At 36.3% G+C, this 26,506-nt stretch overlaps 1 protein-coding gene across 4 annotated transcripts in view; it reads left to right on the top strand.

The window, feature by feature from the left end:
* Positions 1-25,612, top strand: part of KDM7A (lysine demethylase 7A) — a 66,468-nt gene extending 40,856 nt beyond the window's left edge. The window contains exons 10-21 of one of the 4 annotated variants that reach the window (XR_004357361.1): positions 2,275-2,366; positions 6,474-6,563; positions 7,425-7,634; positions 9,098-9,222; positions 9,732-9,889; positions 13,579-13,676; positions 15,920-16,068; positions 16,206-16,414; positions 18,563-18,648; positions 19,642-19,918; positions 20,648-21,083; positions 22,458-25,612. Coding sequence is in view for 3 of the 4 variants with exons in the window: in XM_032689442.1 (XP_032545333.1) it covers positions 2,275-2,366; positions 6,474-6,563; positions 7,425-7,634; positions 9,098-9,222; positions 9,732-9,889; positions 13,579-13,676; positions 15,920-16,068; positions 16,206-16,414; positions 18,563-18,648; positions 19,642-19,918; positions 20,648-20,742 (1,589 nt within the window). In the remaining variant the exon portion in view is untranslated. Of the gene's footprint in view, positions 1-2,274; positions 2,367-6,473; positions 6,564-7,424; positions 7,635-9,097; positions 9,223-9,731; positions 9,890-13,578; positions 13,677-15,919; positions 16,069-16,205; positions 16,419-18,562; positions 18,649-19,641; positions 19,919-20,647 lie in introns of all 4 variants that reach the window. The other 3 variants (XM_032689442.1, XM_032689444.1, XM_032689441.1) reach the window with 3 other exon arrangements.
* The last annotated feature ends 894 nt before the right edge of the window (positions 25,613-26,506 follow it).

Below are 26,506 nucleotides of genomic sequence, written 5' to 3'. Positions count from 1 at the left end.
ACAGGACTTTTTAAAGGAAGATAGGAAACTTATTTCCATGGCATCAGTTTTTCTCTCAGGCTTCTTTCATATCATTTAAGATCTTGAAGTACCCTTTGATAGCCTTTCCTTTGAGCAAGTGATTCTGTGAAATGATTCCACCAACTTGTATCTGTGGCTTTCTTCTTGGTGGCTTCACAGCTGAACAGAGACATTTTCTTGCACTTCTACAATTTTCTTTGACCTTTTCAGTCGCTGCCTGTTGTCCTCTGCTCTTGGTTGTGAAGGGAAAGGTATCTGTGAGGGCTTTTGTGGGAAAGATGCATCAGTTCCTAGGAGTTTGCTGTTCTTTTCCACACTTCCTCATCTATTCTTTAATTGCTATATTTGTACCCATGTATAATTGAGCTTGATAGAGTGTCTGTCTGACTTCACCTTCTTTTCCTCAAATATCTTGCCCTCTGCCTGCTCTATTTAATTTTAATAATATGATGTATTTCAAAGGACAGAAATCAACCTTCAGAGGAGGCTGCTGAATTCAGCTTCTTCTTTGAAAGAGATCAAAGTCTAACGTAACCTTTTTCTAATGTTCTAACAGTTATAAGTTATGGAAAATTATCTATTCTCCTTTCAGCAAATGAAGACATTGAACAACTCTTGTTTCCAAAATGAGCATTTAAAGTTTCTGGTGAACCTAAAGCAACTCAGAAATCTTACCAAATAGAACAAACTTGCAGAAAATCTTTCCTTCCAAAAAGAGAGTATTTTTGTCTTGAAAGCTTGCTTTGATTGGCCTCAGTCCTGCATATTTAATGCTTACAAACTCATCAGAAGACACAGGAACTGTATTCCTGCTGGAAAAGCAGTGGAATATGTATGTTTCTATATCACCTAGCTAACTATAAGCTGTGTCTGTTGGCCCCACTCTTCCCCCTCCCCTTTTTATCCCACGACTCCTTGAGTTCATAGGCTAGGAGCCTCTTGTGACTTAGGGGAGGAGTATGAAATTTATTCTCATGTTACATTTAATCTTTGGCTCAGCAGATGTTTGTTGCTGAACAATGCTATGACCTATAAATCCATTATAAAAAATGAAAATTGAGGTTTCCATGGCTAGAGTGAAGTTTATGTTGGGCTTTGGCATGAAGACTTATATGAATTAGATGTTTTCTAGTCAGAATCCATTGTTTTATAAACAAGGGATGACACCGGTTTGGTTGTGTAAGGTAATGGTGATGTCCAGCCTCTAAATTATTGAGTGCATGGTTGTTGGCAGTACTTTATAAGAAATTCAGGTCAGTAAGCAAAATCAATACAACTTATCTTTCTGGTTCTTTTTATAAAATGGTAACAGGGTCACAGACATACCGAGTCAGCTAGTGGGCAGGAAGACTACTGCTGCAGCTCAAAGTCTGCCACTCCTTCTCATACCCTTTGAAAAGTAGGAGGCCTTTGAGACATGAACAGCTGTTTAGTAACAGAACTTCCCTTTTTCTACCAGCATACTAATACATTATCCATAAGAACAGTGTTTTATTAGGGTATTCTTTTAAGGGAATAAAATGAGCCAAGTAGTTCTAGTGTTGATCCATTTGCTATTGACAAGTGGAAATATTTGTCAGGAACATGAGGAGAGATTGTAATCTACTTTTGGCTGTTTATGGAGTATTTGTCTTTTCCCTTCTTTTTTCACCCCCATGAAGGAAAAGAGAAAAGAAATTGCAATTACTTGAGAGCACCAGCTTCCTTAGGAAGAGAAGCTTCTGTAGCAGAGTGGTTTCCACCTCATGTCCCCTTTGATTCTGGGAGGAAAAATGCAGTAAACTGTGTGAGGGAGAACTGTGATAATTGGAAGGGTTACAGAAAATGTTTGGGGAATGGAAGTATGCTAGTGTGAGCCATTTGCAGAGTACGTATGGGAATAAGTGATACAAATTCTAATTTAGAAATACATCCCACATTCTTCCAGTCCCCTTTGACTAAAATATTTCCAGTGAAATAAAAGTGATTTCTTTCGGTATTTTAGATCTGGGGTTTTCTTGTAATTGACCTTGAGTATGATGTAAACTAACCCTAATTCACACAAGAAGGTTTTATGTAGAATCACTTTAGTGTTGGATTTGGCTTTTGTTGTTGTTGTTACAGTATGCACATAAATACAGGATGTCATGTTTCATTTGCTTGCACAATTTTTCCTTTAATGTGCTGTTGCACAATGGCAACTTTATTGGCTGAAGGGTAGGTATCATTCTGTTGTTTTCACTGTTTCTAAATTGGTTGCTGTATCCTTTTTAGAACTGAGGGAAGATGGTTTCCAGCCTCCAAGCTATTTAGTGCAAGGAGTGAAGGCTTTACTTACTGCTTTAAAATTATGGATGAAAAAAGAAGTAAGTATGTTTGATTATGTTTGGTTTTTTGTTGAGCTCTGTTTTGATTTAGAACTAAGTGAAGATCTGTACCCTTTTAAAGTTCAAGATTATTTTTATCTGTTAATGAGTACGGAAAAAGTCTATGGAGAGTATATACTGCTGATCTGGGGAAGAATCATCATGACAATTTTGTATTCCATAATGCTAATAAAGTCTATTAGACCAATTAATAATCTCAAGTATTGTAACTGATAGAGGTAGAATCTTGTTCACCTCGGGATGGGATAAGAATGCTAGAGGGTAAGATGATAGGGTGGGGCTTTTTTCTAAGAAACGTGTTTATGTAGTCAATTAACCCTAGTCTGATGCAGTGGAGGGGTGGAATGCCCTGGTATTAGTCAATGATTTGGAAAGCACATTTCAGCTACATCTGCTGAAAAGTCGATTTAGATTCAGACTGAGGAATACTGACTTCAGTTGAATACTGTCCTTGCTGAACATGGATTGACTCTTGTAAAATCATTAGTATGGCATCAATGCTGGCTTTACTGGTGCTGTTCTCTCCAGGAAAGCTTACCTGTTTTGGCACAGAACTGGATCTGGCCTAACCCCATGTGTTTTTTCATGTACCTGTGCTATTAGACCCTCTTGGAACTGGTGCTCCAGGGAAGTGCTGTGTGCTGACAGGCAGTTGGGTTCTGACTGAGTTTGTTCATTCTAGTTTGTTGCTGGCCCTGATGACTTGAACTGGCTCTTTTGAGATCTCTTTGGTCTTTCTGCCCACAAGTCCTACTTTTAAGAGAACTTACTATACAACACGTATGATAATTGCACAATGCTGCATCGAACATTACGAGCTCTGTGGAAGTAAACGTGAGGTACTAATGCAGAACTGGTTATTTTATGTGGAATCTGCTGGTGTCCAGCCTGTGTAGCATTACTCATTCCAGATGAAGCTGTGCTGACCCTCTGAGTTGGTTCTCCAGTGTCTCTTGGTCTGTGCTGTTCTGGATCAAAGTTAGATAGTGAGCAGTGTAGCAGTATTTGCAGGATGTTGTGCCTAAGCTGTTAAATCATGTGTGAATCCAAGCAATTTCTGCATCTGGGGCATGGATAATAAGCAAGCCAGATAATAAGACTGCTGATAACTGAGATCAAACATAGCCTATATAAATCCTTATTTTAATTTGAAATTGGATTGAAATTTCTTTTTTTTAGATTGCTGTAGTATAGTATTGTAGCATTTGTGTACTGTCTAGTAGCTCATTAAGTAGTTTGATTAATACTGCATGTGGAATGTGATATGTTTTCTACTTTTCTGTGGAAGAAAAATCAATTGCACTTGCTGCATTCTGAATGATTACTAATGAGACCTGTGAGTATTCCCAAACCAGTAGCTGAACAGATTCATCAGTTGTGAGGAAACTGCAGAGCATCAGTGATGTAGCCACAATGCTGTCTACTGTCCACCAGCTGTCATGTTTTGTACCTTGTGTTCATCTAGCTACTGCTTCATATGTGAGCTAATCTTTTCTTTGCAGCAGGCCATGTGTGTGATAGGATTGTAGTTGTATGCAGGTGAGGACAGGAGGAGCTTTGTACAGTGCTGTATGATCTGCTTATACTGGGGGTTTCAGACAGGTTCTGAAAAAGAAATGACAAATGTCTGCTCCTCACTTGAGAAGCCTACTTCTCAAGCCTACAGGAGGCTTCACATTCATATCATGGAGTATGTCTTTTCAAGACATGGAAGTTGTCTTAGAGAATTATATAACATTTACTAGAGGATTTCAAACTCATCTTCAGCAGGGCAGTGGTATCTTCATTGCTGCATTGTTTAAAAACTGCCAAAAATTAAAAGATGCTGAGGACAGAGGTTGAGTGCTACTCAAATTATTTTAGTTCTCATGTCTTGATTTGAATTCTGTTTGTGCAAGGCTTTCATCAGTGTGTATGTCCTCCAATTGCTTTGGTGCAGGCCATCATTCTGCATTCTAACTGATACACACAGTAATGATGATGACCTGCCCAGTCGTCTGAGCTCTGACTTCCTTCCAACTTGCATAAGCAACACGTCTCAGAGTCAGTTTTTAAGATGTTTGGTTCATGTACCAGTAAGATTATTTTGGTCAACTGTTTTGTGTTTTTAAAAAAGATATTGCTAACTGTTGTGAAGGAAAAAAAAAATCAGTTTTTTTTGGTTTTTTTTTGTGAGGAGGAAGGTATGTGGGGTTTATTATTTTAATTTTTATTTTTTGTGCGTATTTAAGTGTTGATATACCTCATTGTCATGCTACTCTGCAAAGAGGATTGGATTCATTAGCCTACCAGGATTTTTTTTATCTATACCTCTTGTTTTAAGACAAGTTTCTTTTTCCTTTGTGTATTTCTGACACTTACAAAACCATTTCTTGAAGCTCTTGAATGAATCATAGCTTTCTTTCATTGTTTTCTTTACCTGCAGTTGACATCTGGCATACTTAGGCTGTTTTGTTGCTACTGGTTTCCCTAGGAAAAGAGAATTCCTCAGTCCCAAAGGCTGCATGTTTCTTTTCCAAGAACGAGGATGCAGAGACAACTTAAAAACAAGTTATTTAATAATAATGATAATTTTTCAGACGTGGCATCTGAAGGTATTCATATCTCTCTGCTGCAGCTTAATTGAGAAAACTTTGGTGTAAATAGATAGCTTTTATCGTGACAAACAAGTGAGCTTGCCTGTGGAACTCACTTTGCTCAAGGAGTTACTATAAATCATACTGGCAAAATAACAAGCTTCTGATATAAACTACATTTGCATTAGGAAGGCTTTTTAGTGTTTTTAAACCAGTTTTGAGGAGGATTCCTCAGTCACTTCCTCTTGAAGTCTTCATGAAAAGGAAGACCTTTGGGAGAGTGAAGTCCTTAAGCAGAAAGGATCGAATGATCCTAAAATGACCAGTAACTTGTTGGGAAAATTATGCAGTTTAGTGACAGAGATGCTGTGTTCTCAAGTGTGAATCTGTGGAGGTGATGCATTCAAAGAATGAAGAATGGTAGATAATAGCAGCTGATTTAATTTTTCCTGTAGAATTAATGGCACTGAAATGAATACCATGATTATACATTCATGTTGGGGTTTTTTTGGAGGGGGAGAAAGCATTTGTTTTAATGATTGAGGGGAAGCCAGGTTCAATGAAATGCACATACAGTATCGAATTGCTTCTAGCAATCATTTTGCTGCTGAATCTCATTTTTGAAATGTGGGTAACTGAAAGTGTTTGGGATGTTTTACCATTTAAATGGTTGATTAAAGGGATAGCGGAATTCATGTCAGTCATTCTGGTCTATGTGAGTGCTGTTTTGTCTGTTTAATTCTAACTAAAAGTGTTTTGAGATTTAAACATTTAAACTACATACAAAATATTAAACATATTTTTTACTAGATCTAACTGTAGAGCATTTGGAATTACTCAGATTGGTTGTGTGTGTGTATGTGAAATCTGTCTCTGATACGATTTCAGAGGATTAAAGGGAACATAAACTCTTATGGCTTTCTGTATTTTGTTATAGGGACTGATTTTTTTTTTTTAAATTGCATTCTCCAACCTATTAGATTCTAGATAAGCTAAGAAGGTAGTTTTTAAATATTAGATGTCAGGAAGAGGTCTAAAAATCTGCGTCTTGGTTACTGATGATTTTTCTTGATTTACTCTTTAGATTAAATTTTTGCCATGGTGAAATTCCCTTAGTCTTTAGCTTTGAAGTCTTTAGTTTCGAAGGTCACAACTCTAATGAATGTCTGAAGTATGGCTCTATGCTGACCATGCTGAAGAAAAAAAGAAGCTGATTACTGTACTGAGGGTAAAAAAAAGTTGATTGTCCGTATGGCTTTGTATTACCTCTTCTTTGGATTCTTGGAGCCATTGTGGGAATATCTGTTGCCTACTAAAACTTGGACTGGAAGATTCTGTGTGTGTGTGTTTGTGTATCATCCTAGAAGTCTGCAGTCATTATTACAGAAATGAATCTATTTTGGATTTTTTTATTTTATTTTTTCCTCTGTAGATTTGTTTATTTCATGTTATTTCTGCTTTTATCTGAAAAAAATTAATTAAGTATCTTTTCTTCCCCCTTTGCATGCAGCTTGTAACAGAACATGCCTTTGAAATTCCAGACAACATTAGGCCTGGGCATCTCATCAAAGAGCTCTCTAAAGTGATTCGTTCTGTAGAGGTAAGAACAGAGGCAACCTACGTAAAGCTGCAGAAAAAAATCTTTGAATCAGGGAACTCCGTAGTAGTTATGCTTCTGATTGACCGTATTCACCTTTTAATTTATTAAACATTCATTTAATAATAGAAGATCAAGAGGAAAACTCTTGGGAATACTAAGCTATGGGTATTTCAGATAAAGAAAATGTATAGTGAGTGTTTATGGCTTTTTTTAAATTATTTTTAAATTTTAATGGTGAAATTATTTATAGGTCAGTGTTTCTAAAATGTTCTCACTTATAAATTCTTAAAATAATTACCGTTAACGTGTTGTTAAAGACTTCAATTTGAAATTCTGTGCATATTCCTTTCTCCTACCCACTTGTTTGTTAGTTTTTGGTCCAGTTGTCATCTCTTTTGCTCCCTCATGTGTTTTGTGGCTGTTTGTTACATAGTCAGTGGGGGTGTCTTTTCCCTTCCTTTTGTTTTTGTTTGCTTGTACATACCATTGTTTTGCTCCTTTATTCCTTAATGAATATTGATTCTTGGAAAATTCTCACATTTGTATGTGGAGAGAACAGATCTGAGATGTGACCTGTTGTGTACAATACAGGTCTACCCGATGCTGCCTGAACAAAAGCGTGTGTTTTGGTGGTAGCTTTTGGTGTTAAGCACCACTATTATGGAATAGCATAAAAGCCCCTAATGGGAAAGAGGTGCAATAGAACTAAGCTTTGTTCATCAAATCCAAGTGAAATATGTACTATTTCTCCAAAAGGTCTAACAATTATTTGTATAATTTATATTTATTAGACAAACAAGAGGCAGCACTTAAATATGTGAATTTCTCTGAGACTATTCTAAAATATGTTTTTAATTACAGGAGGAAAACAGCAAACTAGTTAAAACTCAGGGAATTCTTGGTGTGTCTCCAACTTCACGATCTTCACATGAAACAGCTTCCCCTCACCACTCCAGACGAAGGGTGAGGAAGCTGCGAGACCATGCTACCAAAACTCCTTCTAATCTGGACATCCTGGAACTCCACACTAGGGAGGTACTGAAAAGGCTGGAGATGTCACCATGGGAGGAGGCAAGTGTTAAGTTATGTGCAAGAAAAACAAAACTAGAGTAGGTTTCTAATCTCTGTTGATAAGGAATCACTTTAAAGATGCATAAGAATACAGACTACGACTCTTTGTCATATGAAACATGGGTTTGATTTCTTTTGAGTTTTTCTGATAGGAATATCTCTTTTCTGTGATAATTTTTTTTGTGGAGGTTCCTGCAAAATTTTTGTTCAGAGGATGCCCTGACTCCACTACCCACTTCAAGTATAGTTTTTGAATTACTGTAGTCTGCTGTAGCTGTCAAGTGCTACTTTGAATCAATTATCTGAAGAAGGGAACTTGCAAAGCCTTGATTTGGTGAGGCTCTGAGCCAGCCTGCTTCTCTGTGTTTTTACATAGCTGTTTCTAGTAGTTCTGTATAGTTCTTAATAGTTACTGTAATTTGGTTAGCCTTGTTTTTTTGTCATGTTCCTATTTCCTGCGTGACAGTGCCTCCCTACCAGTAAGCTTCAGGATGCCTTTGGTCTCTATAGTGGGGCCGTGGACTCTGTGGCTGTATTACAAGGAGCAAATGAGTGAAAAGCACTCTCTTGAAAAATACCTCTTTTCAGGTTTGATGACATTATTTCAAAGAACAGCAGCAGAAGTGGAAGAAGGACTAAGAGAAAGGATATAAGTAGCTTTATGAAAGCAAATAAGTAGCTTTTTGAGTATAAGCAATGCTGACAAATTTAGCTGGGAGAGGATGGACTTTCATAGTGGAGAAATACTGATTTGGGTCTTTAGATTGATCTTCATAAGGCATGGAACAAGAGACGTTCATTTTAGCCCCCAAAGACAGGAAGCTGAATTTAAAATTTGCCACAAATAGTTAACTCATGCAGTGCATTGCTGCAAACAAATGTTTAGGAGAATTAGTCTTTGTCATTCAATGCAGAAATATAATGCTCACTATCAGTACAGAGATTTAAAAAAAAATTATTTTACGTGTTCCTGGTTTGGGGCATAACTGCATTGCTGATTGCTTCAGAGTATATGTCAAATGTAAGTTGCTTTGAGCTAAGAAAGTTCTGCTTATGGCAGGTTACTTTCCATTACTGGTGTTTTACTGTCCTCTAAATTCGTTCTGAGATACTAATTTCAGGGACCAGATACCCAATCCTGGAGCTTCCGTATCAATTCCAAGCCCACCTTCTGGCTTGGCCATCTCTACTGATATTTCTCCAAAGGAAATGTAAAAGGAGTATTACAGGAAAGTTGTAGTTGTTTCAGATGCTTCAGGAGAGTATAGATGATTCAAGAAAGGAGAAGGTGCAGTCACCTTCTGAAGTTTTTTACATCCAAACATGTTTTTTCTGAGCTTTCTGCAGTTGGTTATTCAGGTGGTAACCATCCTAGTGCTGAGTTTAAGCTTTTATGGAGTGCAGCAAAAAACAGTTTAATTTATAAGAATAAATAACAAACAACATTGCTTTTACTTCTTTAGGATATCGCAGGCTCGAAACTGAATGGGAGATTTAACAAGCCCTTTCAGCCATCCTCTACAGTACCTGAGTGGCGAACAAAAGACAATGATCTTCGCCTCCTGCTGTCAAATGGAAGAATAATTAGGTATAAAGGATTGGTTGTGGATCACTTTTTTGTAGTCGTTATGGTCTGGAGTATGGTAATTGTTAGTAACATTTTTATTTGTGGAGCTCTGAATTCTTTTTACCAGTAAGATTCATATTAGGAGTATAGAAGGAATGTCTGTGTCTGCTGTCCCCTAGTGGAGCCAGGGTTAAGGAGTGAAGAGGGGATTCTTTGCAGGTTCTTTTGTTACAGAATTTCATTCAGTTGCTTGGTTGGGTCTGTACTGAAGGGAATGCTTCAAAGTAGAAACAGTTTTTTATATCCATCTATTAGAGTGATTCTCTTTAAAAATATTCTGGTGTTAAGCTTCATATGTTTATGGAAATGATAGTGGGGAGTAAAATGGGAATAAGTACAATTTTGAATTAAGAGATGAGCATAAGAGAATATTAGTGTTGTATCTCAAGATCATGTTGTAAATAATGGGAGGAAAACAATTGCTTCAGGTTTCTAAGATTAATGTGAATTTTTCTTTACTACTGAGACAGAGATGAGAGACGTCCATTTACAGATCGCAGTCTTTACACAGCAGACAGTGAAGATGAAGATGACAGGACAAGGTCGAAAAAGACGACTGTTAAGGTAGAAGACCAGCCCTCAGGATTTGAAGGAGAAGGGAATGCAGATGGCCAGAAACCACTAAACAGTAAGATTGTCTTTAAGTCCTATCAGTTGAAAATTCTGATGATCTCAAAAAGGGTCTAATGACTATTGATCAGTCTGACTGAAATGTTACCAAAATATAAAGAGGATAAAGTAATAAATCAGAGGAGTAGTACTAGAAGTTACACAAAACACTTGTCAAATATTATCTATCTACTGCAGAAGCCAACAGGATAGAGACGAAAAGTAAAACTCACTTTTTACGTTAGTGCCATCTTGAATACTGTGTACAGCATTTTTCAGAGTGGAGGTTTGGTTAGTGTTCTGGATGAGTATTTGTTACTTTTGGTCTCTTTTATAATATAAGACTGCTGATTTTTTTTTTTTTTTCCTCAAATACACTTCAGTGTGAAAAGTTCATCACATCTTTCACTGTATAGAATGAAGGATCATAACATGCAGCTAATTTTAAACCTATCTTGTATTTCACTTTTTCTGTTCCATTTGATGATTACCTACTTGATCATAAAATTTTGTATGTTTTGATAATGAGTAGGTTGATTGATAATGAGTAGGTTGATTGCATACAAGTGATAAGACATAATTTAACATTAATAAAGTCTTATACTTTTAACTTTTGCAAGACTGGGAAAGAATTTAGGTTATTTGTGAAAAAACTTTAACCCTACTTTCCAGTGCTTTAAACCATCTTTCACTAGGAATTACTCTTTTTCGGTCTTTCTATAGCCTGAAACCTTCCTGCCAAGTGTTCAGCAGTGATGATCACACAGTGTATCAGTAAAGTATCAGTATTGAATGCCTGTTGTCAGGGCCTATTTTTAATCCTACACTCTGTGTGCAGTGACAAATTGGTCCTTGATATAACTGTTCAGCTCTCTTTTTGATTATAAAAGTCACATCCTTCCACAGTAGAGCTTAGAAGGGCTCAAAGGGTATGTACTAGGAAACTGAAGTCAACACTTAAAAGATAATAAGACTCCTCTAGAGACTTACAGTTCTCTGAGTTTCCTGCACAACAGTTCATAACAACATTTGAGTCCACTGTCAGCCTGCATAAAATATGTAATTATTTTCATTAACAAAGCAAATTATAATCCCTCTTTACTATGCTTCCAAACGTTGCAGAGGACAGTATTAAGAAACCTGTACGTGAAAGAGATCTCTCTTGGATACTCATGAAACAACAAGGCAAACAGTTTGTTGAGTGAAGCTTACTCTGGTGTTTTTCCACTTCTAAAAGCAGACTAAGTAAATTAAAGTAAATTTTGCACTTGAATCAAAGATTAAATCATACAGAGAAATAGTAGATTTTCTTCAAAATTGTTGCTCTTATTTGATACAGAATGAATATGGGAGTGGGTATCCAAATGTAAGAAATGTACTTAGAACTAGAAGTGAATGTTGAGATTGTTCTTCCAGAAATTGAGTACTCGGGACTACCACTAATATTTTTAGTTGAAGATTGAACGTCTTCAGACTTCCTTATTAAAGATTACCTATGTTTGATTATTTTACCTTAACTGAGAGTCTGAAGAGAAAGAAAGGGGAAGGTATTGTCTGCAGAGAATTCCATAAAAGGAACTACCTGTTTCTATAACAGTTTCCAACTTCCTTTGGGCTTACTGGGATTAAGGCCAAGAGGCACTGTCCACAGACAGATGCCTTTAAACAGATCAACCTCTACAGAGCTTTGTGTGTCATGCCAAGATCCTGGTTTTAAATGGTGACCCACTGTTATCAGAGAGACAAAGATAAAGTGCTGTGCTTAATAGGGCAAGATACTTTGTGTGGATGAAGGGAAGGTGATTTAAGATGTTTCTTTAAATTCACAGTAGCTTAGCCTGATCTTAGAGATAATGACTCCTGCCATTCACCTGATTTCTGGAGTATTCCTCCCAGTCTCTGGAAGCATACAGAGCCATAACTTTTCTTGGAAAAGGCAGTAGTCTAAAGAAAAATTCTTTGAGCTGTAAAATGATGTTTTCTGTATCATGCATGCTGTTGCTTATCCTACAATTTGTTTGCCTTTTTGAAATGAGCCAAAGGCTTGAGTTATCATCAGAAATTCCTTGGGTTGTTTTGAGCTGCAGTAATTTAAAATATTAATTTTATTGTCATATGTTAAGCATTACTTTATTTAGCTTGACTTCATATATAATGATGTTGCTCATTTAATGTGTTTAGATAATCCTCTTTCTAACACTTTCTGAAATTTAATTAGTCTTCTCTAGCTTTTGGCACCAGCTGTTCATTTTATTCACTTTCTGGTAACAGGTCTCATGTTTAGCTTTCTTCTGACTCTAAAAATAATTACCATTATGCAGTGTTTAGAAATCAATAATACCCTTGAAATTTATTCGATGCCTATTTGTGAGCTTTACCACAGTTTTCAATAGGAGCAAAACCCTATCAGAACTCCAGTGTATATATGGTTACAGATACATCCTCTGTTCTGGCATAATTAGAGTTAGGAGGAATTGTGTATTGTTTATGTAGTTTCATGTAAAACTATACTGAAAGCAAACCAACATTTCAACTTTTCTTGTGTTCATTCATTCAGCACAGTTTTGTATGAAGCTGTAAGTACTTGGAAAGTGATGTTGCTTTCTTCAGCTACTACTTTCTTGACATATATTCATAATTTTTTTTTTATTCTGTTTGGCTTTTCTCCAAAATACTTCTGCTACTTAAACTGCATATTGTCACCTTTAACAAATTTGTACTTAGTCAAGATAATTTGCCAGCATCTTTGACACAGGTACACATGCAGCTCACTGGCCTCGAGCCGTGGATTCCAAACACTTAGAAATGTGTTTCCTACTTGTGGTTCTTTGAGACGTATGCTGTCTCTTAAGAGTACAGGTTTATGAGAACTGCTCAGTTGCTTCATGTTTTGAGTTCTTTCAGCACTTAAAGTAAACCATGTGGACTAGTTAGCTGCTTTGATTGATTGCTTTGTCATATTGCAAATGTTTTTGATGTCTATTTTGACACCTGATTCTCTTATTAGTTCTTTACCTTAGTACTAGCATAAAGCAAGTCTAAGGTTGGTATTTCCTCATCTTCCTTTTCAGGTCATTCCATGATAAAGACAATGCAAGTATCATCGCAGTAATACTTTAATATTTAACAGGTCTGCATCTTAACCTTGATTGGCAGCTCTGTAGTAGCACAAAACAAGCAGAATATGCCAGTAAATTGTGACATGGAAGTAAAATTGCAAGTAATGCAATTTTTTTACCTTTAAATCACTTAATATCCTTTGTCTTCCATGTTTAGTGTTTCTTTATAGCTGCTTTTGCAGGTTCAGAGAGCGTAAGGCAAAGTAATATTGAACGTTATTTCTGATTAATGTTTTTTGAGAGCCACTTCTCTGACTCCACCCTATACACAAAAGCAGAAATTGCCCAAGGTGCCATCTGTGGAGTATGTGCTCTATGGGAGAGAAAAAAATATATGCTTCTTCTGCACCTCATGTATCTTCCTGTCTTCATCCAGTCGGTTGCTTGAGGAGTCTATTGGTCAGCAGTAGGCAATTCATTATAGTTCTAAGCAGAATTGTCTTGTGAACCAGATCAGTGTGTGGATGTCCTTTTGTTTGCAGGCTATTAAAAATTAAATATGTGTTTCTTGATTTTTACTTCCAAAATAATAGTTAAATATTATATGTAATAAATATTGGGTCTTATATTTTAATCTTTCTCTCTGCAGTGTTCTTTGAAAGTGTGAAATCAGAACTCAGGAATGGATCCTCAGAGTACTCTGATATTTCTGATTCAGAAGAATCTGAGCCTGATTGCACTACACAGGTATAGCTAGAAAAAAAGTCACAAAAGTTAATGAAGCTATTAAATATAATTTTGCTCACACATTTCAAATTTGTATGGTCAAAGTTTGTGTTAAAACCGCAATAAGAGAGTATTTAGTTCTGGTTCAATTTAATATGTCAGACTGAATGTTCTGCCTAATTCTTCATTTATTCTAGTGTTGAGAAAAATTACAAGATATGCTATCTTGAACCAAATTTTATGATCTCCATTGTCATTGAAGTGAGGCTGGCAGGGGATGAACCCTGCTCTGGAACGAGCAGTCTGAGAAAAGTTAGATCCTAGTTGCTTTGTTTATTTCTTTTGTAAAAAGTCCAAATTGTATCTTTTGAATTATGAGTATCTACCACACGGAGTTTCATTTTAGTACATGGTTAGTTGGAAACAATCTTACAGGTATTCAGTTTTTTTAAATAAGATGAAGCAGCTAAATCCTCTCCAGGTATTTTAGACTAATGGAAGTAAATGGGAATCTTCCATTTGAGTGTCTAGAATGTAGTGATTTCTTTAGAACTACATGAAATATAAATGCAAATATGTGCATATTTGCAAGCATATATTTTAATACAATGTACGCATGCATATATAAATATTGTAATTGTATTTTTTTGTTTGCAAATTGTGCTCTGACTTAGTAATTTCAGTTTTTATTGGTTAGCAGTAGGGTGGAGTGATTACTTCAGATTTTTGTTTCATGCTTCTGGAATACTAATGTTTTGGTCTTTCGTTCAATTTTCAGCCTATTATTAGACTTTATAAGAAGTCTTCATATTCCTACTTTTCCCATAATGGTCAAGATCTTTTTTTGGTATTTGTTGTCTTTCATCATTACTTTGTCTAGATGTTGGAATAAGTGATAGGAATTCATGATGTGGCTTCTTCTGGTTTAAGCTGCATTGTCAACAACTTTGGCTCAGCAGGTTTCCTTTTCTAAGAAACAGAATCATTAATTACTCAAAAGTGATATATCTCATCTTCACAGGAGAATGTAACCAGTTTTGGATGACTTTGTAAATGAGTGAATGTTTTATATTAATGCTATTTACTCTCTTAGTTCTTCCCATACTCTTCTGCTTTTTAATTTCTAATATCTAATGGAATAATTTTTCTGCACGTTTGAATTTGTCTTTTGTAATGACATATCCAAAATGAACTCTCTCAGTAGCTCCTGTAAATCCTTTAATGTTGTTACATTGTGCTGAAGATGTTCTTAGCAAAACAGTGCCTTTATTACTAACATTGAATCATAGTTATAATTTAATTGCCCATTGGTGTCACTTTCTAAGTGTCAAAGATTAACAAGCTGCTCTTGTGAATGAAACTATTGAAACTATTATATAAAAATATCCCTTGGTGATGCAATGCACTTAATTCATGCCAGTTCCAGTTTTGATGATGGTGGTGTCAGTCTCGAAGGATCAGAACATATCTAGGTTCTGATCTTCCAGTTTCAATGCTTTCTTATTGAGTGTCCTGCATATTCCTTGGCTTGAAAAAAACACTGTGATGTTCTCTGTACTTGTTGAAAATAGATTAGTCTGAACTACCAAGATGGAACATATGTATGGTAGCCCTTGCTTCATGTAAAGGCATATTGAGTCACATATGGTTGCTCCACCTTTGAGAAGCTCCTGCCCGTACAAGCTGTAATCTCAGCAGGAGCTGAAAAGCTCTTTCATTCATGAAATGAAGGCTGTGCCACTGTAACAGAGGCAACAGCTGTTGTGTCTCTGTTCCTGCTGTGCTCTGGATTTACCTGAGAGCTTCTGTCATTCATTAGAGAGATGGTGCTGCTGCAAGTTAGATTTGTGAGAACAGGAACCAGAAGCGGTTATTTGGGGCAGAATGTGTCCCGTTCTATGTAATATGCATCAGTTCTGGCTGCTGCTTGGAACCACACTTCTGGGTTTTTTTCCTCTACCTTGAATTAGTGCTCTCTTGAAAGAGAATACAATGATTTGTATATGGTTTAATATTTGTGGTGGTTTGTAAGAACATGGATTTTGGAAATGCTTTTTATACTGAAACATGTCCTCACCAGTATTACAAAATTTGGATGTATAGCATCTCAGTTGCTATATTCAAATCAACTGCATTCTGAATGCTATATATGTGAAAAAGTTAGACCTGAAAGCTTTTGAGTTATTCACTTAGCATAAATTAAGGTAGTGTCTCCATTTAGGGGGTCTGGTGACGATTCTGCATTCTGTTTCCTCTTGTTTCAGCAGAAGGATTCCTCCACAGAGGAGTCAGAAAGCTCAGGTGATGAAGAGAAGCAGGAAGTAACATCAAATTTCAAAGAGGAATCTAAGGTCATCAGAGACCTTTGTCAAAATACCCAGAAGCCATCCAGAAATGAAACTCCCAGTAAAAAGTAAGCACATTGTGGGCATTTTTTATAAACTGTTAGACCTTTTCACATGTATTTATTGTTCTACCTTATACCAATGTAAAAATCAGTCCTTCAGAGGATTCTGTTTTGAACTGCTTACTACTCCTTTATTTTTCTAGGGAATGTCCTACCTCGACAAGTACAGAAGAAGAAGCTATTCAGGGCATGCTTTCTATGGCAGGATTGCACTATACTACATGTTTACCAGGTCATACTCAAAGCACAGACTGCACAAATAAAAGAACCTCCCTTCAGGAACACAGAAGCTACGCCAGGAGTCGGCATAAAGACAGACAGCCATCTCAGAGCCACAAAACAATAGAATGTGGTAGGTATCTGAACTAATGACACTGTTGCTCTCTGCTCTTGGACAGAGCGCTCAGCATAAGCACTTAAATTTACATTTTTAGATTTGTAGTCTTTATATTAGTAGTTTTTAATCAGACTGGCGTTTAAAGCTGTGTTCTTTGGTTTTGTTTGTTGTTTTTTTCTAGTAAAAAATAAGTGTTACTTCTGAAAACCGGGACAAACTTAGCTTGTCATCAGAATACCCCTTCTGAATATTTCCATATGAAAGTTTTGCGGCATCCTTATAAGACTGGCAAAGTTTTGGCTTTGCCAAATGTAATCCCTTTCAGAAAAGATGGAACCTTCATGGTTGCAGCTTTCATGACAAGTGTGTTGCTTAGATATCCTTAGGAATCTGCTTGGTGATTTTTCATGTATCTTCAGAAGGCATATTTGGCTTTACTCCTGAAATTCTGCTATGAATACAGTGCATTAAAAGAGGAGAATTCAGAGGTCATTTTTTTTGTCAGTGGCATTTTGATGTCTGTGGAAAGCAAATATCTGTTAAATGCATTTTGGGAATGCAAGACAGGAGAACATTAACACTAATCCCCTCAAAGGAATCAAAATCACTTATTGGAACAGAGACGAAGTCATCATTTGTGAACATTCTTTGCTTGAGAGAGAAATGGAAGAGGATTATAGCTTTGCTGATGTGAAACAAATAGAACCCCACCAACAAGCACGGTGCTGATTCAAAGAACTGATAATATGTTGATATTTGTTTACATGGATAACAAGAAAGCCTAATGTGATGTCATGGACTGTGTTCTGGTAACTGAAGCTCTAGGTTGTTCAAACCCACCAAACAAACAAATAAACAAACAAACCCACAACCAGCAGGAAAAAAAAAAGCCAACCCAAGCCTAACCAGCAAACCACACAGACACATACAGTGTCTGTCCACCTTTGTAACTTCATGAAAGTCATAAGATTCAGGTTTTCAGATTGTGGTGGGTTGACTCAGGCCAGCAGCTAAGCACCCACACAGCCTTTTGTTCTCTCCCCCACCACTGTGGAATGGGGAAGGGAGTAGAAATAGCAAAAATGATAAGGTTAATGGATTGATATAAAGACAGTTTAGTAAATGAAGAAAGGAGAAAAGGAACAAGTGGTGTAAAGGCAATCACTCACTACCTTCTTCCAGCAAACTGATGCTCAGTCAGTCTCTGGTCAAGGGCTGCCTTCGACTGCCTTTCCACCAGCCTCTTCCTCTACCCCAGTTGTTATTGCCAAGCATAACATTCTATGTCTTCTATTCTGTGATATGGAGTATTCCTGTGACCAATACAGGTCTGTGTCCTGGCTATGTCCCTTCCCAGTCTCTTGCCTGCTCCTACCTTACTTGTTGCAGTGAGCAGAGGAGCAAAGGAGAAAGTTGTGACACTGTGCAAGCACTACTCAGCAACAGTCAGAAGTTTGATGTGTTGTGAACACTGGCTCAGCCACAAATTTACAATACAGCATTATATGGACTGTTAGGAAAAAAATCTGTTCCATCCAGACCCAGTACATGTGTCAAACTACACGGGTGAAGACAAAACTGTGCTTATTAGCTAGCAGGTTTCATAAAACCTTTTAGTCTCTCCAAATGCAAATTGAATTAGTGTTTTGGGATACCCTTAATTTTACTAGTTAACTGTATTGTAAATGTATTTTCAATGCAGACACTTCTTCTATAGGCCTGTCAGCACAGTTCTTCCTTATATTGCACCTGAATAGCACATCAGTGCTTAGAAAAAATACAGTCAATAATACCTGAAAACGAAATGTCCATCGTTCTATGAGCTTCTCATGATACAAAGCCATGGTAGAAAACTGCAGTTTAACAAAGAAAGTAAGCTGTCTTCAACATCAGGGCTTTGAAATTTGGAAGATTATATTTGTCTGACCTTCTTACTGTGGTGTATTGATCCTTAATTAGGTTTATTTATGCTGTGAGATTTTTTTTTTCCCAATTTAGTGTGTAGAACCAAGCAGCTGTATATTTTAACTTGTATTCAGGAAATATTTTCCATTGGATTTTCCTTTCTTTCTTGTTTTGTTTTTAAAGTCACTCAAATGTATAATTACCTTTGTATTCTTAGTTATTGATTTTAAAATTTAGGCTTGTTGAACTTCTCTTTAGGTAGGTCTGTGAAGGAAGAGGAAAGAGACTTGGGAACTTCAGCATGGACTAGACACCTAAATGAAGCTTCAAGGATTACCCCTCAGGTAAAGCAGTGCTTTAAACATTTTGAACTCATTTTTGTAAGAGAAGAGATCACAAAGGTGTAAGTGCAGAAGGCACAGTAGACAGGTCTTTCCACACTTACATATCTGATGATAGATACTTCTGGTTCTGGTAACTGGGTATTATATTTTTGTCATGCTTTTTTTCCTTGTTGTTGTTTAGTTTTTTTTGCTTTCAAATTCTCTTCTTTCATACTGGCTAGTATGAAGGTGTTCAGGGCAGTATCTTGAAAAATCAAAAATACTTTATTCAAAAAGCATGAATTTACATTCAGTCTAACTGGGGAAGCACTTTATTATTATTATTCCCAACCAGAGCTTAAGAACAAGTGGAATATGTTGACAGTATTTATAATAAAGATACTTACTTAGGAAATTGGTACTGCCAAAATGATATAACCTTTCAACAGCCAACAGGTAGGAATATTCTTGTTTTCTGATATCCAGATGGAATCCAGCAAAGGTTGTGTTTCTGACAATCTGAACTTTTTTAGTATTTCTAAACTTGTCTGTATTAGAAGTATTAGAATAATTAATTAAATAGAACAATTAAAGTTTCAAAATTGCAACTATTAAATAACACTGTTTTTTTAACTGCATGCTTTCTAAGTGTTTGCTTGGTAAGAATATGTAACTACATGGTACTCGTTAATTCCTGATTTAGCATTTGTTGTCTTATCAGCTGAATATTGAAACCAGATTACCTGGTTACATATACATATATTATACATATTATAGAGTGGTATATTTAATTAATCTATAGCGTTGCCCTTAAATGCATATGGAAAAAATTGCACAGAGACTATGTTGTATGTTATTTTTAAGAGGTATCTATGATGGAATCGTAAAGTGTTCAGATAGTAGTGGAACTGAAATATCTTTTCCAAAGACGCAAATTAGAATTAGAAAAACTGGAGTGAACTTGTAGCTAGAAGGTAGTAACCTCTACATTTTTTCTTCTCATTTCCATACTAGGATGCAAATAAAACTCAAAAATATATCAAGAAAGAGGGTACATCAGAAGCCAATTATAAGGTTCAGGAAAACAGAAGCATAGTCCACAACAACAGCTTGAGTTTTCAGCATGGCAAATACACACGAGACTCCAGTCTAATTCAAGGAGAATGTCAGCTGAGTGATGGCAGCCTTAGCCCCGACAGGCCGTATGGTGAAACGTCCTTGTCTGTACCACTTCATCCAACAAAGAGGCCAGCATCAAACCCACCCCCTATCAGCAACCAGGCAACAAAAGGTAATGGTTATCTTCATCCTCATGCCAGGGGAGGGGGAGAAAAAGACTAGGAAGAGGAGCTGGTAAACATGAAAAAGAGCTGTTAGATGCAGAAACTGAGTAAAGGACAGGATTAGACCTTGAGGAAAAATACAAAGTGAGCATACTGTGGACACTTAGATTTTGGCACAGAATGTGTGAAGGTGGAAGAGAGATCTTACTGACTGTGTGGCCAGATGAAGCTTTCATAGTTGCAATTGCACAGGATATTTCTTATGCATTTATTACAGGGAACAGACACAACTATTCTCTGAAACACTGACCTGAATCAGATTTCCTTATCAAAGTGAAGGTTTAAAAATTCTGACACTTCAGAAACAGTCTGATGAGCATACTATTTAGTGTTCAGTTTCTAGTTTATATTCTGTAACTTACTCAAGGGAATAATTTGTGTAAAATTCAGGAAGCTCAGTTTAAGTTCTCTCCTTCTACATCCACTGCCTATTACAGACTAGAAAGGGTTGTAAATAATATAATAATTTTATTTATGAGAATGCTAGCCAGAGTTTAGAAAAAACGGTTCCTGGTTATTTTTCCAATTCTGATTCCCTGCTTGTTTGTTTGTTTTTGAAACTGATTTGGGTGAGAATTTTGCCTGCTTCAGCTTGAACACTGGGTTTCATCGTTGTTCTACAACAACTAAAGCTTGTTCTGAAGTTCCTGATTGAGGCACTTGATTTCATTTTTCAGGCAAACGTCCAAAGAAAGGAATGGCAACTGCTAAACAGCGCCTTGGGAAGATCTTGAAGCTGAACCGGAATGGCCATGCACGCTTCTTTGTTTAATGTAGCTGCTACTTCTACTACTGCTGTCTTTCCTACACAGACCAGTACTGAGGTCGACAGAGCCTGGAGCTGCTGTTATTCCTCTGCTTGAAGCAGACTTGCATGTACCATCTAAAACACTGCCTGATGAACAAAAACGAGAAAGAGAAAGAAAAAAAGAAAAAAAAAAACCCAACCCAATGCTGCATTTTCACTGTGCCACACCTGCTCAGCAATAACCATACGGGAACGGGGAAATCTTCAGAGAGACATGGACTGTGAGAAATAGTCTCTCATCAGGGCTTGAATATCATTTGTTGCTGGTAGTTTCTGACCTAATTAATGAGGGGAAGATGATGAAGGTGGTTTATCAATAATTTATTTCTGATAGATTTTCACAACTTTTAAATTCATTTAAAAAAACTATTTATTTGGAAGACTTTTTCTGTGGGGGTTATTAATTTAGATTTAATAATGTGAAAGTTTTAAATTGTTTTGATAATGTGTGTTTGGTGCAGTGGAGAGCCACATTAATTGTGATTAGTCTGGACTCCTAAATTTGATATTCAGGTTATAGTCTTAAATAGGGGTGAGATGCATTAATAATTATTTTTTAAATTAAGGCATATGGAATATTATTTTTTTTCCTGCTTTTTGTAAGCTATTGGCTGGGCTTCTGTTGACTTGCAAGTTGCATATTCTCTGCAAGCTTGTTTATTTTTTGACCTGTCCTCTTTATTATCAGATTTATTTATTTAATGGACTAGAAGAGACTCCTAAAGACAGAAGAATCTTCTTATGTCAGTCTAGTAGCTAGCTTGTTTTAAACTGCACCTCTTTCCTCCAAAATTGAGTGCATACTACTCCTCCTGATGATCTCTCTGTGATGATTTTCTTCTGTGAAAAAGGTCCCTGAAATTGTATTTGTACAAGTTATTTAAGAGTTGGTACAAAGGAGGAAAACCCAATATATCTTTTTGGAGGAACGGGGACATCAGTTAGGATAAATGTTTCTTCAGAACAGTTACTCTGAAATAACTCATAAGATATACGTTGCAGTCATAAGATTTGGCATATTACTTAATGTAGCATGGAAGAAGCATTAAAATGTTATTGTACTTTAAACACATTTTACTGAAGAGTCAGGAAAGCAGGAGAATGTGTGTTGCTTTCAAAGCTGGGTGAGACAGCCAATTAAAAGTCTTAACTGGTGCATATATAAGCATTTAAGTAGCTTACTGGTATCAGAATGATCATTTGTGTCAGGCTTCTTACAGAGCTGATAACAAATGCCCTTTCTGAATTATTGTAAATAATTTTGATTTAAAATTTGTATTTTTCTGTAATATAAAATTAAATATTTAACTTTTGAGGGATGGGGATGAAGGGGAATACCTTTACTTGATTCTGGAAAAAGGGCATTTTGTAGGGTCCAGCCAAATAGTAGACTAGTGACAACAATGTTGTTGGTTGGTTAGGGGGTTTTTTGGTTTTTAAGAGTAAAAATACTCCTGTGTCAGTGTCCAAGTCATCAAATTGATTTAACTTTCCACACCAGTTTTTCCTTCCTCCATATTCTATACTGGAATAATTTTCTCTTGTTGTAGTTTAAAAGCAAAACTCAGTTTTACTCTCCAGAGTATTTGTGCAGAGTTATTTTTGTTTAGGCTAGATTATGAATGCCTGTAGAAATTTATGAAAATAGTTCTGATGTCAGGTGTTTTTAATTGTTACAGGATCAAAACCAGTTAGCACTATCCTGTTTCTAAATGGAGAAGCATCAAAATATAATGCAACTGCAAGTAAGTCAGGTAGCTTTCTCAGCTTTACTTCATCTGGAGCTTGAAAATTTCGAGTGTTTTTTGCAGCCCAACTTTTACATTATATTGACCTGGCTTGTTTTGTGACTTGTATGGGTGACTTTTTTTACTTTTTTTGTTGTTTGCTAATTAATGTTTCACAAAAGCATTTTTTCAGTCTTTTAAATTTTTTATTCTTGTTTAATTTAAAACAAGTTATCAACCTCTATAATATTGGGAATGGAGGTAACAAAGGATTTCTAAGAAGAAGAAGATAAGCTAAGAGGTACTCTAAGGGTGCTGAAAATTACTATAAGGAGTTATGGTTCTCAGGTGCTATGATTTCCAGAAGGAAATAGTTAAAAGAGAATATTTTAACTATCTTCTAATACGTTCTCACCAAAGTCAGTCAGAGAAAGAAATTGTTGTCAATATTAGTTAAAATTATATATCCATATGAATTTTCTCTGTGTTTTAACTTGAGCAAATGCCTGCCAGGCTTTGGAAGCTGTTTTAGCTTTAGCATATTGAACCAAACTGTTTCCTTCCTGCTAGCTGAACAATTTCTAATAATAGAAAATTCCAGTTTAGAGCAGCAATCAGATTCAGAGTGGAATGAAGAATGAGTTCTCTCTCCTTAAAGGCAGATTTTTATCTGAATTAAAAGTATGCCAGAATAGAATCTGGAGTAAGGAATTTTAAAATATGGAGTATGCTTTCTTGTACATGTGACTGGCTTATACAGAGACTCTTTTTTGACCATCCACATTATTTATCTATACCTTACTGTTGGAACATAGATATGGCTGGACCCATATATATTATTTCTTCTTGGTTTTATTCTTCCTTTTACTCTACTTTCTACCTTTTTTTTTCTAAGTGGCTCTCCACTGTCATGAATTTATGTAATAGTCTCTTCACAAGCTGTCAACAGGCGGAGGTTCATTCGCATTTTCTTCGGATAATCCATGCTTCCAGCAGAATTTAAATCTGATGTTCCACCTTAGAACAAGTAATTTAAGAGAAATTGCCACAATGAGCAGTATTAAAAAAAAAGAAAAAAAAGGCAAAAAAAAAAAAGAAAAACAACAAAGGGGGAAAAAGAAGTCTCCTGGTAGCTTATGAAGAGGATGTGGTAACCTCACTTGTTTTGTGTACTTGTTTGTAGGGGTATTTTTATTGTGTTCTAGATGAAATCACTACTGCACCAATCTTTCTGTAGATGGACTGAACCTTGTGTTGTTGTAGTGGAGAGAAATACCCCAGTTTTCTTCCTTGCTGTCTCACTTGGGGTAGAAGAGGGAGGGAGTAGGGAACACTGGCTGGACGACAGAGAATCAAGCCAGCTGTGGTAGTTCGTTTTCAAGGATAATCTTTTTTGAAAAGTCAGGGAACTTGGATTTGGCATAATTTTTTTTTGTAGACAGAACAATAGGAAATGAAATATTGTAGGGGTTTTCCCAGTCTCTTAAGTTCTCATATTCCTACAATGGAAAAAAAAGAAACAAACATGAAAATGGAAAGACCACCTAGAAACTATATCAAAGACTCTTCCAGCAACTTTCCCTTTTCTTCTCCTACTATACTTGCTAATAAACCCTGGCTACAGGGTAGCCTTTGTTGACCTCTGAGGTAGATTACCTATGCAACCTGTAATACTCTACATTAATTCATTCTTCAAGAGAATTTTGAAAGGGTTAGATGTTGAGAGTTAAAACTGTTGTTTTCTGATCACATGGGAGGCTTTGGGGGTTTTGATTTTTTTTTTTTTTTTTTGGTGATTGAAGTGCTTGTGTTACCTTTGGTAGAGATGTGAGAGAGCACAGTGTCATTATAACATTTTCCACGCTTCAGCTTTCCCTAGGCTTTGCTATAAGGCATAAGCTACTTTCATTCACAAGGCCATTAAGTTGTAAATGTTGAAAATTTTTGCAGAATTTCAAAGCCAGAGCTGATGAGAATCTGGCCTGCCCCCTTTTTGGTAGTTGTGGAGACTAAGCAGAACTGAAACTAGAATGACCTGGTAACTAGTGCCCTATTTAGGCTCCACATGCCTACCTATCTCTTCATACTCCCACCATGACCCCAAATCTTGTGTCTTTCCAGAGAGTCATTCACGTAATACTTCCAGACCATTAAAAGCTGTCTGTAGTTCTGGGGTTGTGTGATCCCAGAGCTACTCTTTCACAGAAGAAATACAAATGGAACCGAGGGCCTTACTATTTGTCGTTAAACAAGATTAAAAGCTGCAACATCCATTTTTCCAAAAAATAAACCCAACAAAAAAACCCCTGGTAACCCTCTTTGTGGGAGCCTATGAGTGATAAGTCATGCAGTGGATGGGAAATAAAAGTAGCACTGATAAGGAAATGCATATTCTTTGTAGGCTGCATTTCTGTTTGGAAAAAAAAAGACTTTTTCTACTTTTAATATAAATTAAGCCATAAGAATTTCATGCTGTGGGAAGGGAATGAAAGGGATCACTTTAAGAGATTATATTGATATGTATTGTCACTTCTGCTGGGAAATGTCTATTGCTGCCAATGCTTGGGTGAATTTTTTTTTTTTTTAAAAAACATGGAATTTGAAAAAAAAAAAGGGGGCTAGTTCTTGGCTATATTTACTAGTTTTGTAGTAATGTTTTGCTGGCCCATTTGTCTTTTCCTCTCCTTTTTCTACTCTCATAGTCTAATTTCTATCTTTCCTTCTTAATGTTTCTGAAAATATTAGCTTGTCTGCTCAGTAGGGATCGGTGTATGTGTGTCTTCCTTTTTACAGAAACGCACTACTGTGTTAAGTATTTGGCTGGGAAATGGGATGCTGCAGCTTTAAGAGCATTTTTTTCAATTCATAACAGTATTTCCCATCCTCTTTTGCCTGCAGGCAGGGAAAGTGTATGTACAGTATTTATTTTGTTTTGATTTTACTTTAAATTTGTAAGTTTCTATAAGTAGTTCATATTGATTATTCTAGGGGAAGATAAGTGGCTTTGTTTAAATTTGTATTTGATATTCATAGTTTCCACTTTCTGTACTTCAAAATACTGAAATTAAAAAATTGTATTGCTTATGTTTTGATTTTAGCACTCTAAAGCGTTTAATTTCTTCAGACTTCTGCTTTTTTCTTCAGTGTAAATAGAGTAAAGTGTACAGAATATCGTGAGGAGAAAAATGCTTTTCTAGGCCCAATCTCTGTGTCCTTTAGTTGTCACAATTTAAAGAAGAAATTTTGTGGAGAAATGTGAGGAAATATTCTCATACTGGTTTTTAAAATATATTCAAAGTGCAAATTTTCATTTCAATCCAAGTATATTATAGGGCAACTTAATGCATTTTGTGAAGATGTGTATAGTCTTCTTGAATCCTAATATAAAAAGGAGGTGGAAGTTTTTGTGATTCATCATATTATCAGATCCGGATCTATAAGAAGAGTGTCAAATGGTATTTACATGTTTTTGCTCTTGGTTTTTGTTCAGGTTTGTCTTATGCTACTGATGACTGACTCATCTCTTGATTTATTTTTTTCTTTTTTTGTTCTTTTTCCTTTAAGTGTGTGCAGTTTCTGGAAGAAGAGCTTTCTCTTTCACACTTTCACGTGCTTAGACACGCTTCCTTTTTTCCTGGATGACTTCTCTGCTGATTTCTCCTACCACATGTCATCTTCTAGTTTACAGTTGTCGGTGCTCCCTATTTTGACTCCGTATGGCAGTGCAGTGTTTGCATGTGGGTGCTCTGCTCGGGGGTAATGGAAGCATTACTGTCTCACACTACAGCTTTGTGTAATGCGTTTTCTTCTGCATGTAGTGCTCAGTGCTACTGAACTGCTTCAGTGCTGTGATGATGCTTAGACTCCAGTGGTGGCCATTTTATGGGAGCCTGAGATAAATGACGTGGCAATGGCATTGGAAGAACCAGGTGCCAAAAGGTGTTTGATGGGAGAACCCTGTTCAACTGTTCAAGTTTCCTTTTTAGCTTGGCTTCTAGTTT

Source organism: Chiroxiphia lanceolata, chromosome 5 (genome assembly GCF_009829145.1).
Source record: "Chiroxiphia lanceolata isolate bChiLan1 chromosome 5, bChiLan1.pri, whole genome shotgun sequence".
NCBI lineage: Eukaryota > Metazoa > Chordata > Aves > Passeriformes > Pipridae > Chiroxiphia > Chiroxiphia lanceolata.
The sequence above is the reverse complement of the archived record's forward strand: the minus strand, read 5'-3'. Positions and strand labels throughout refer to the sequence as shown.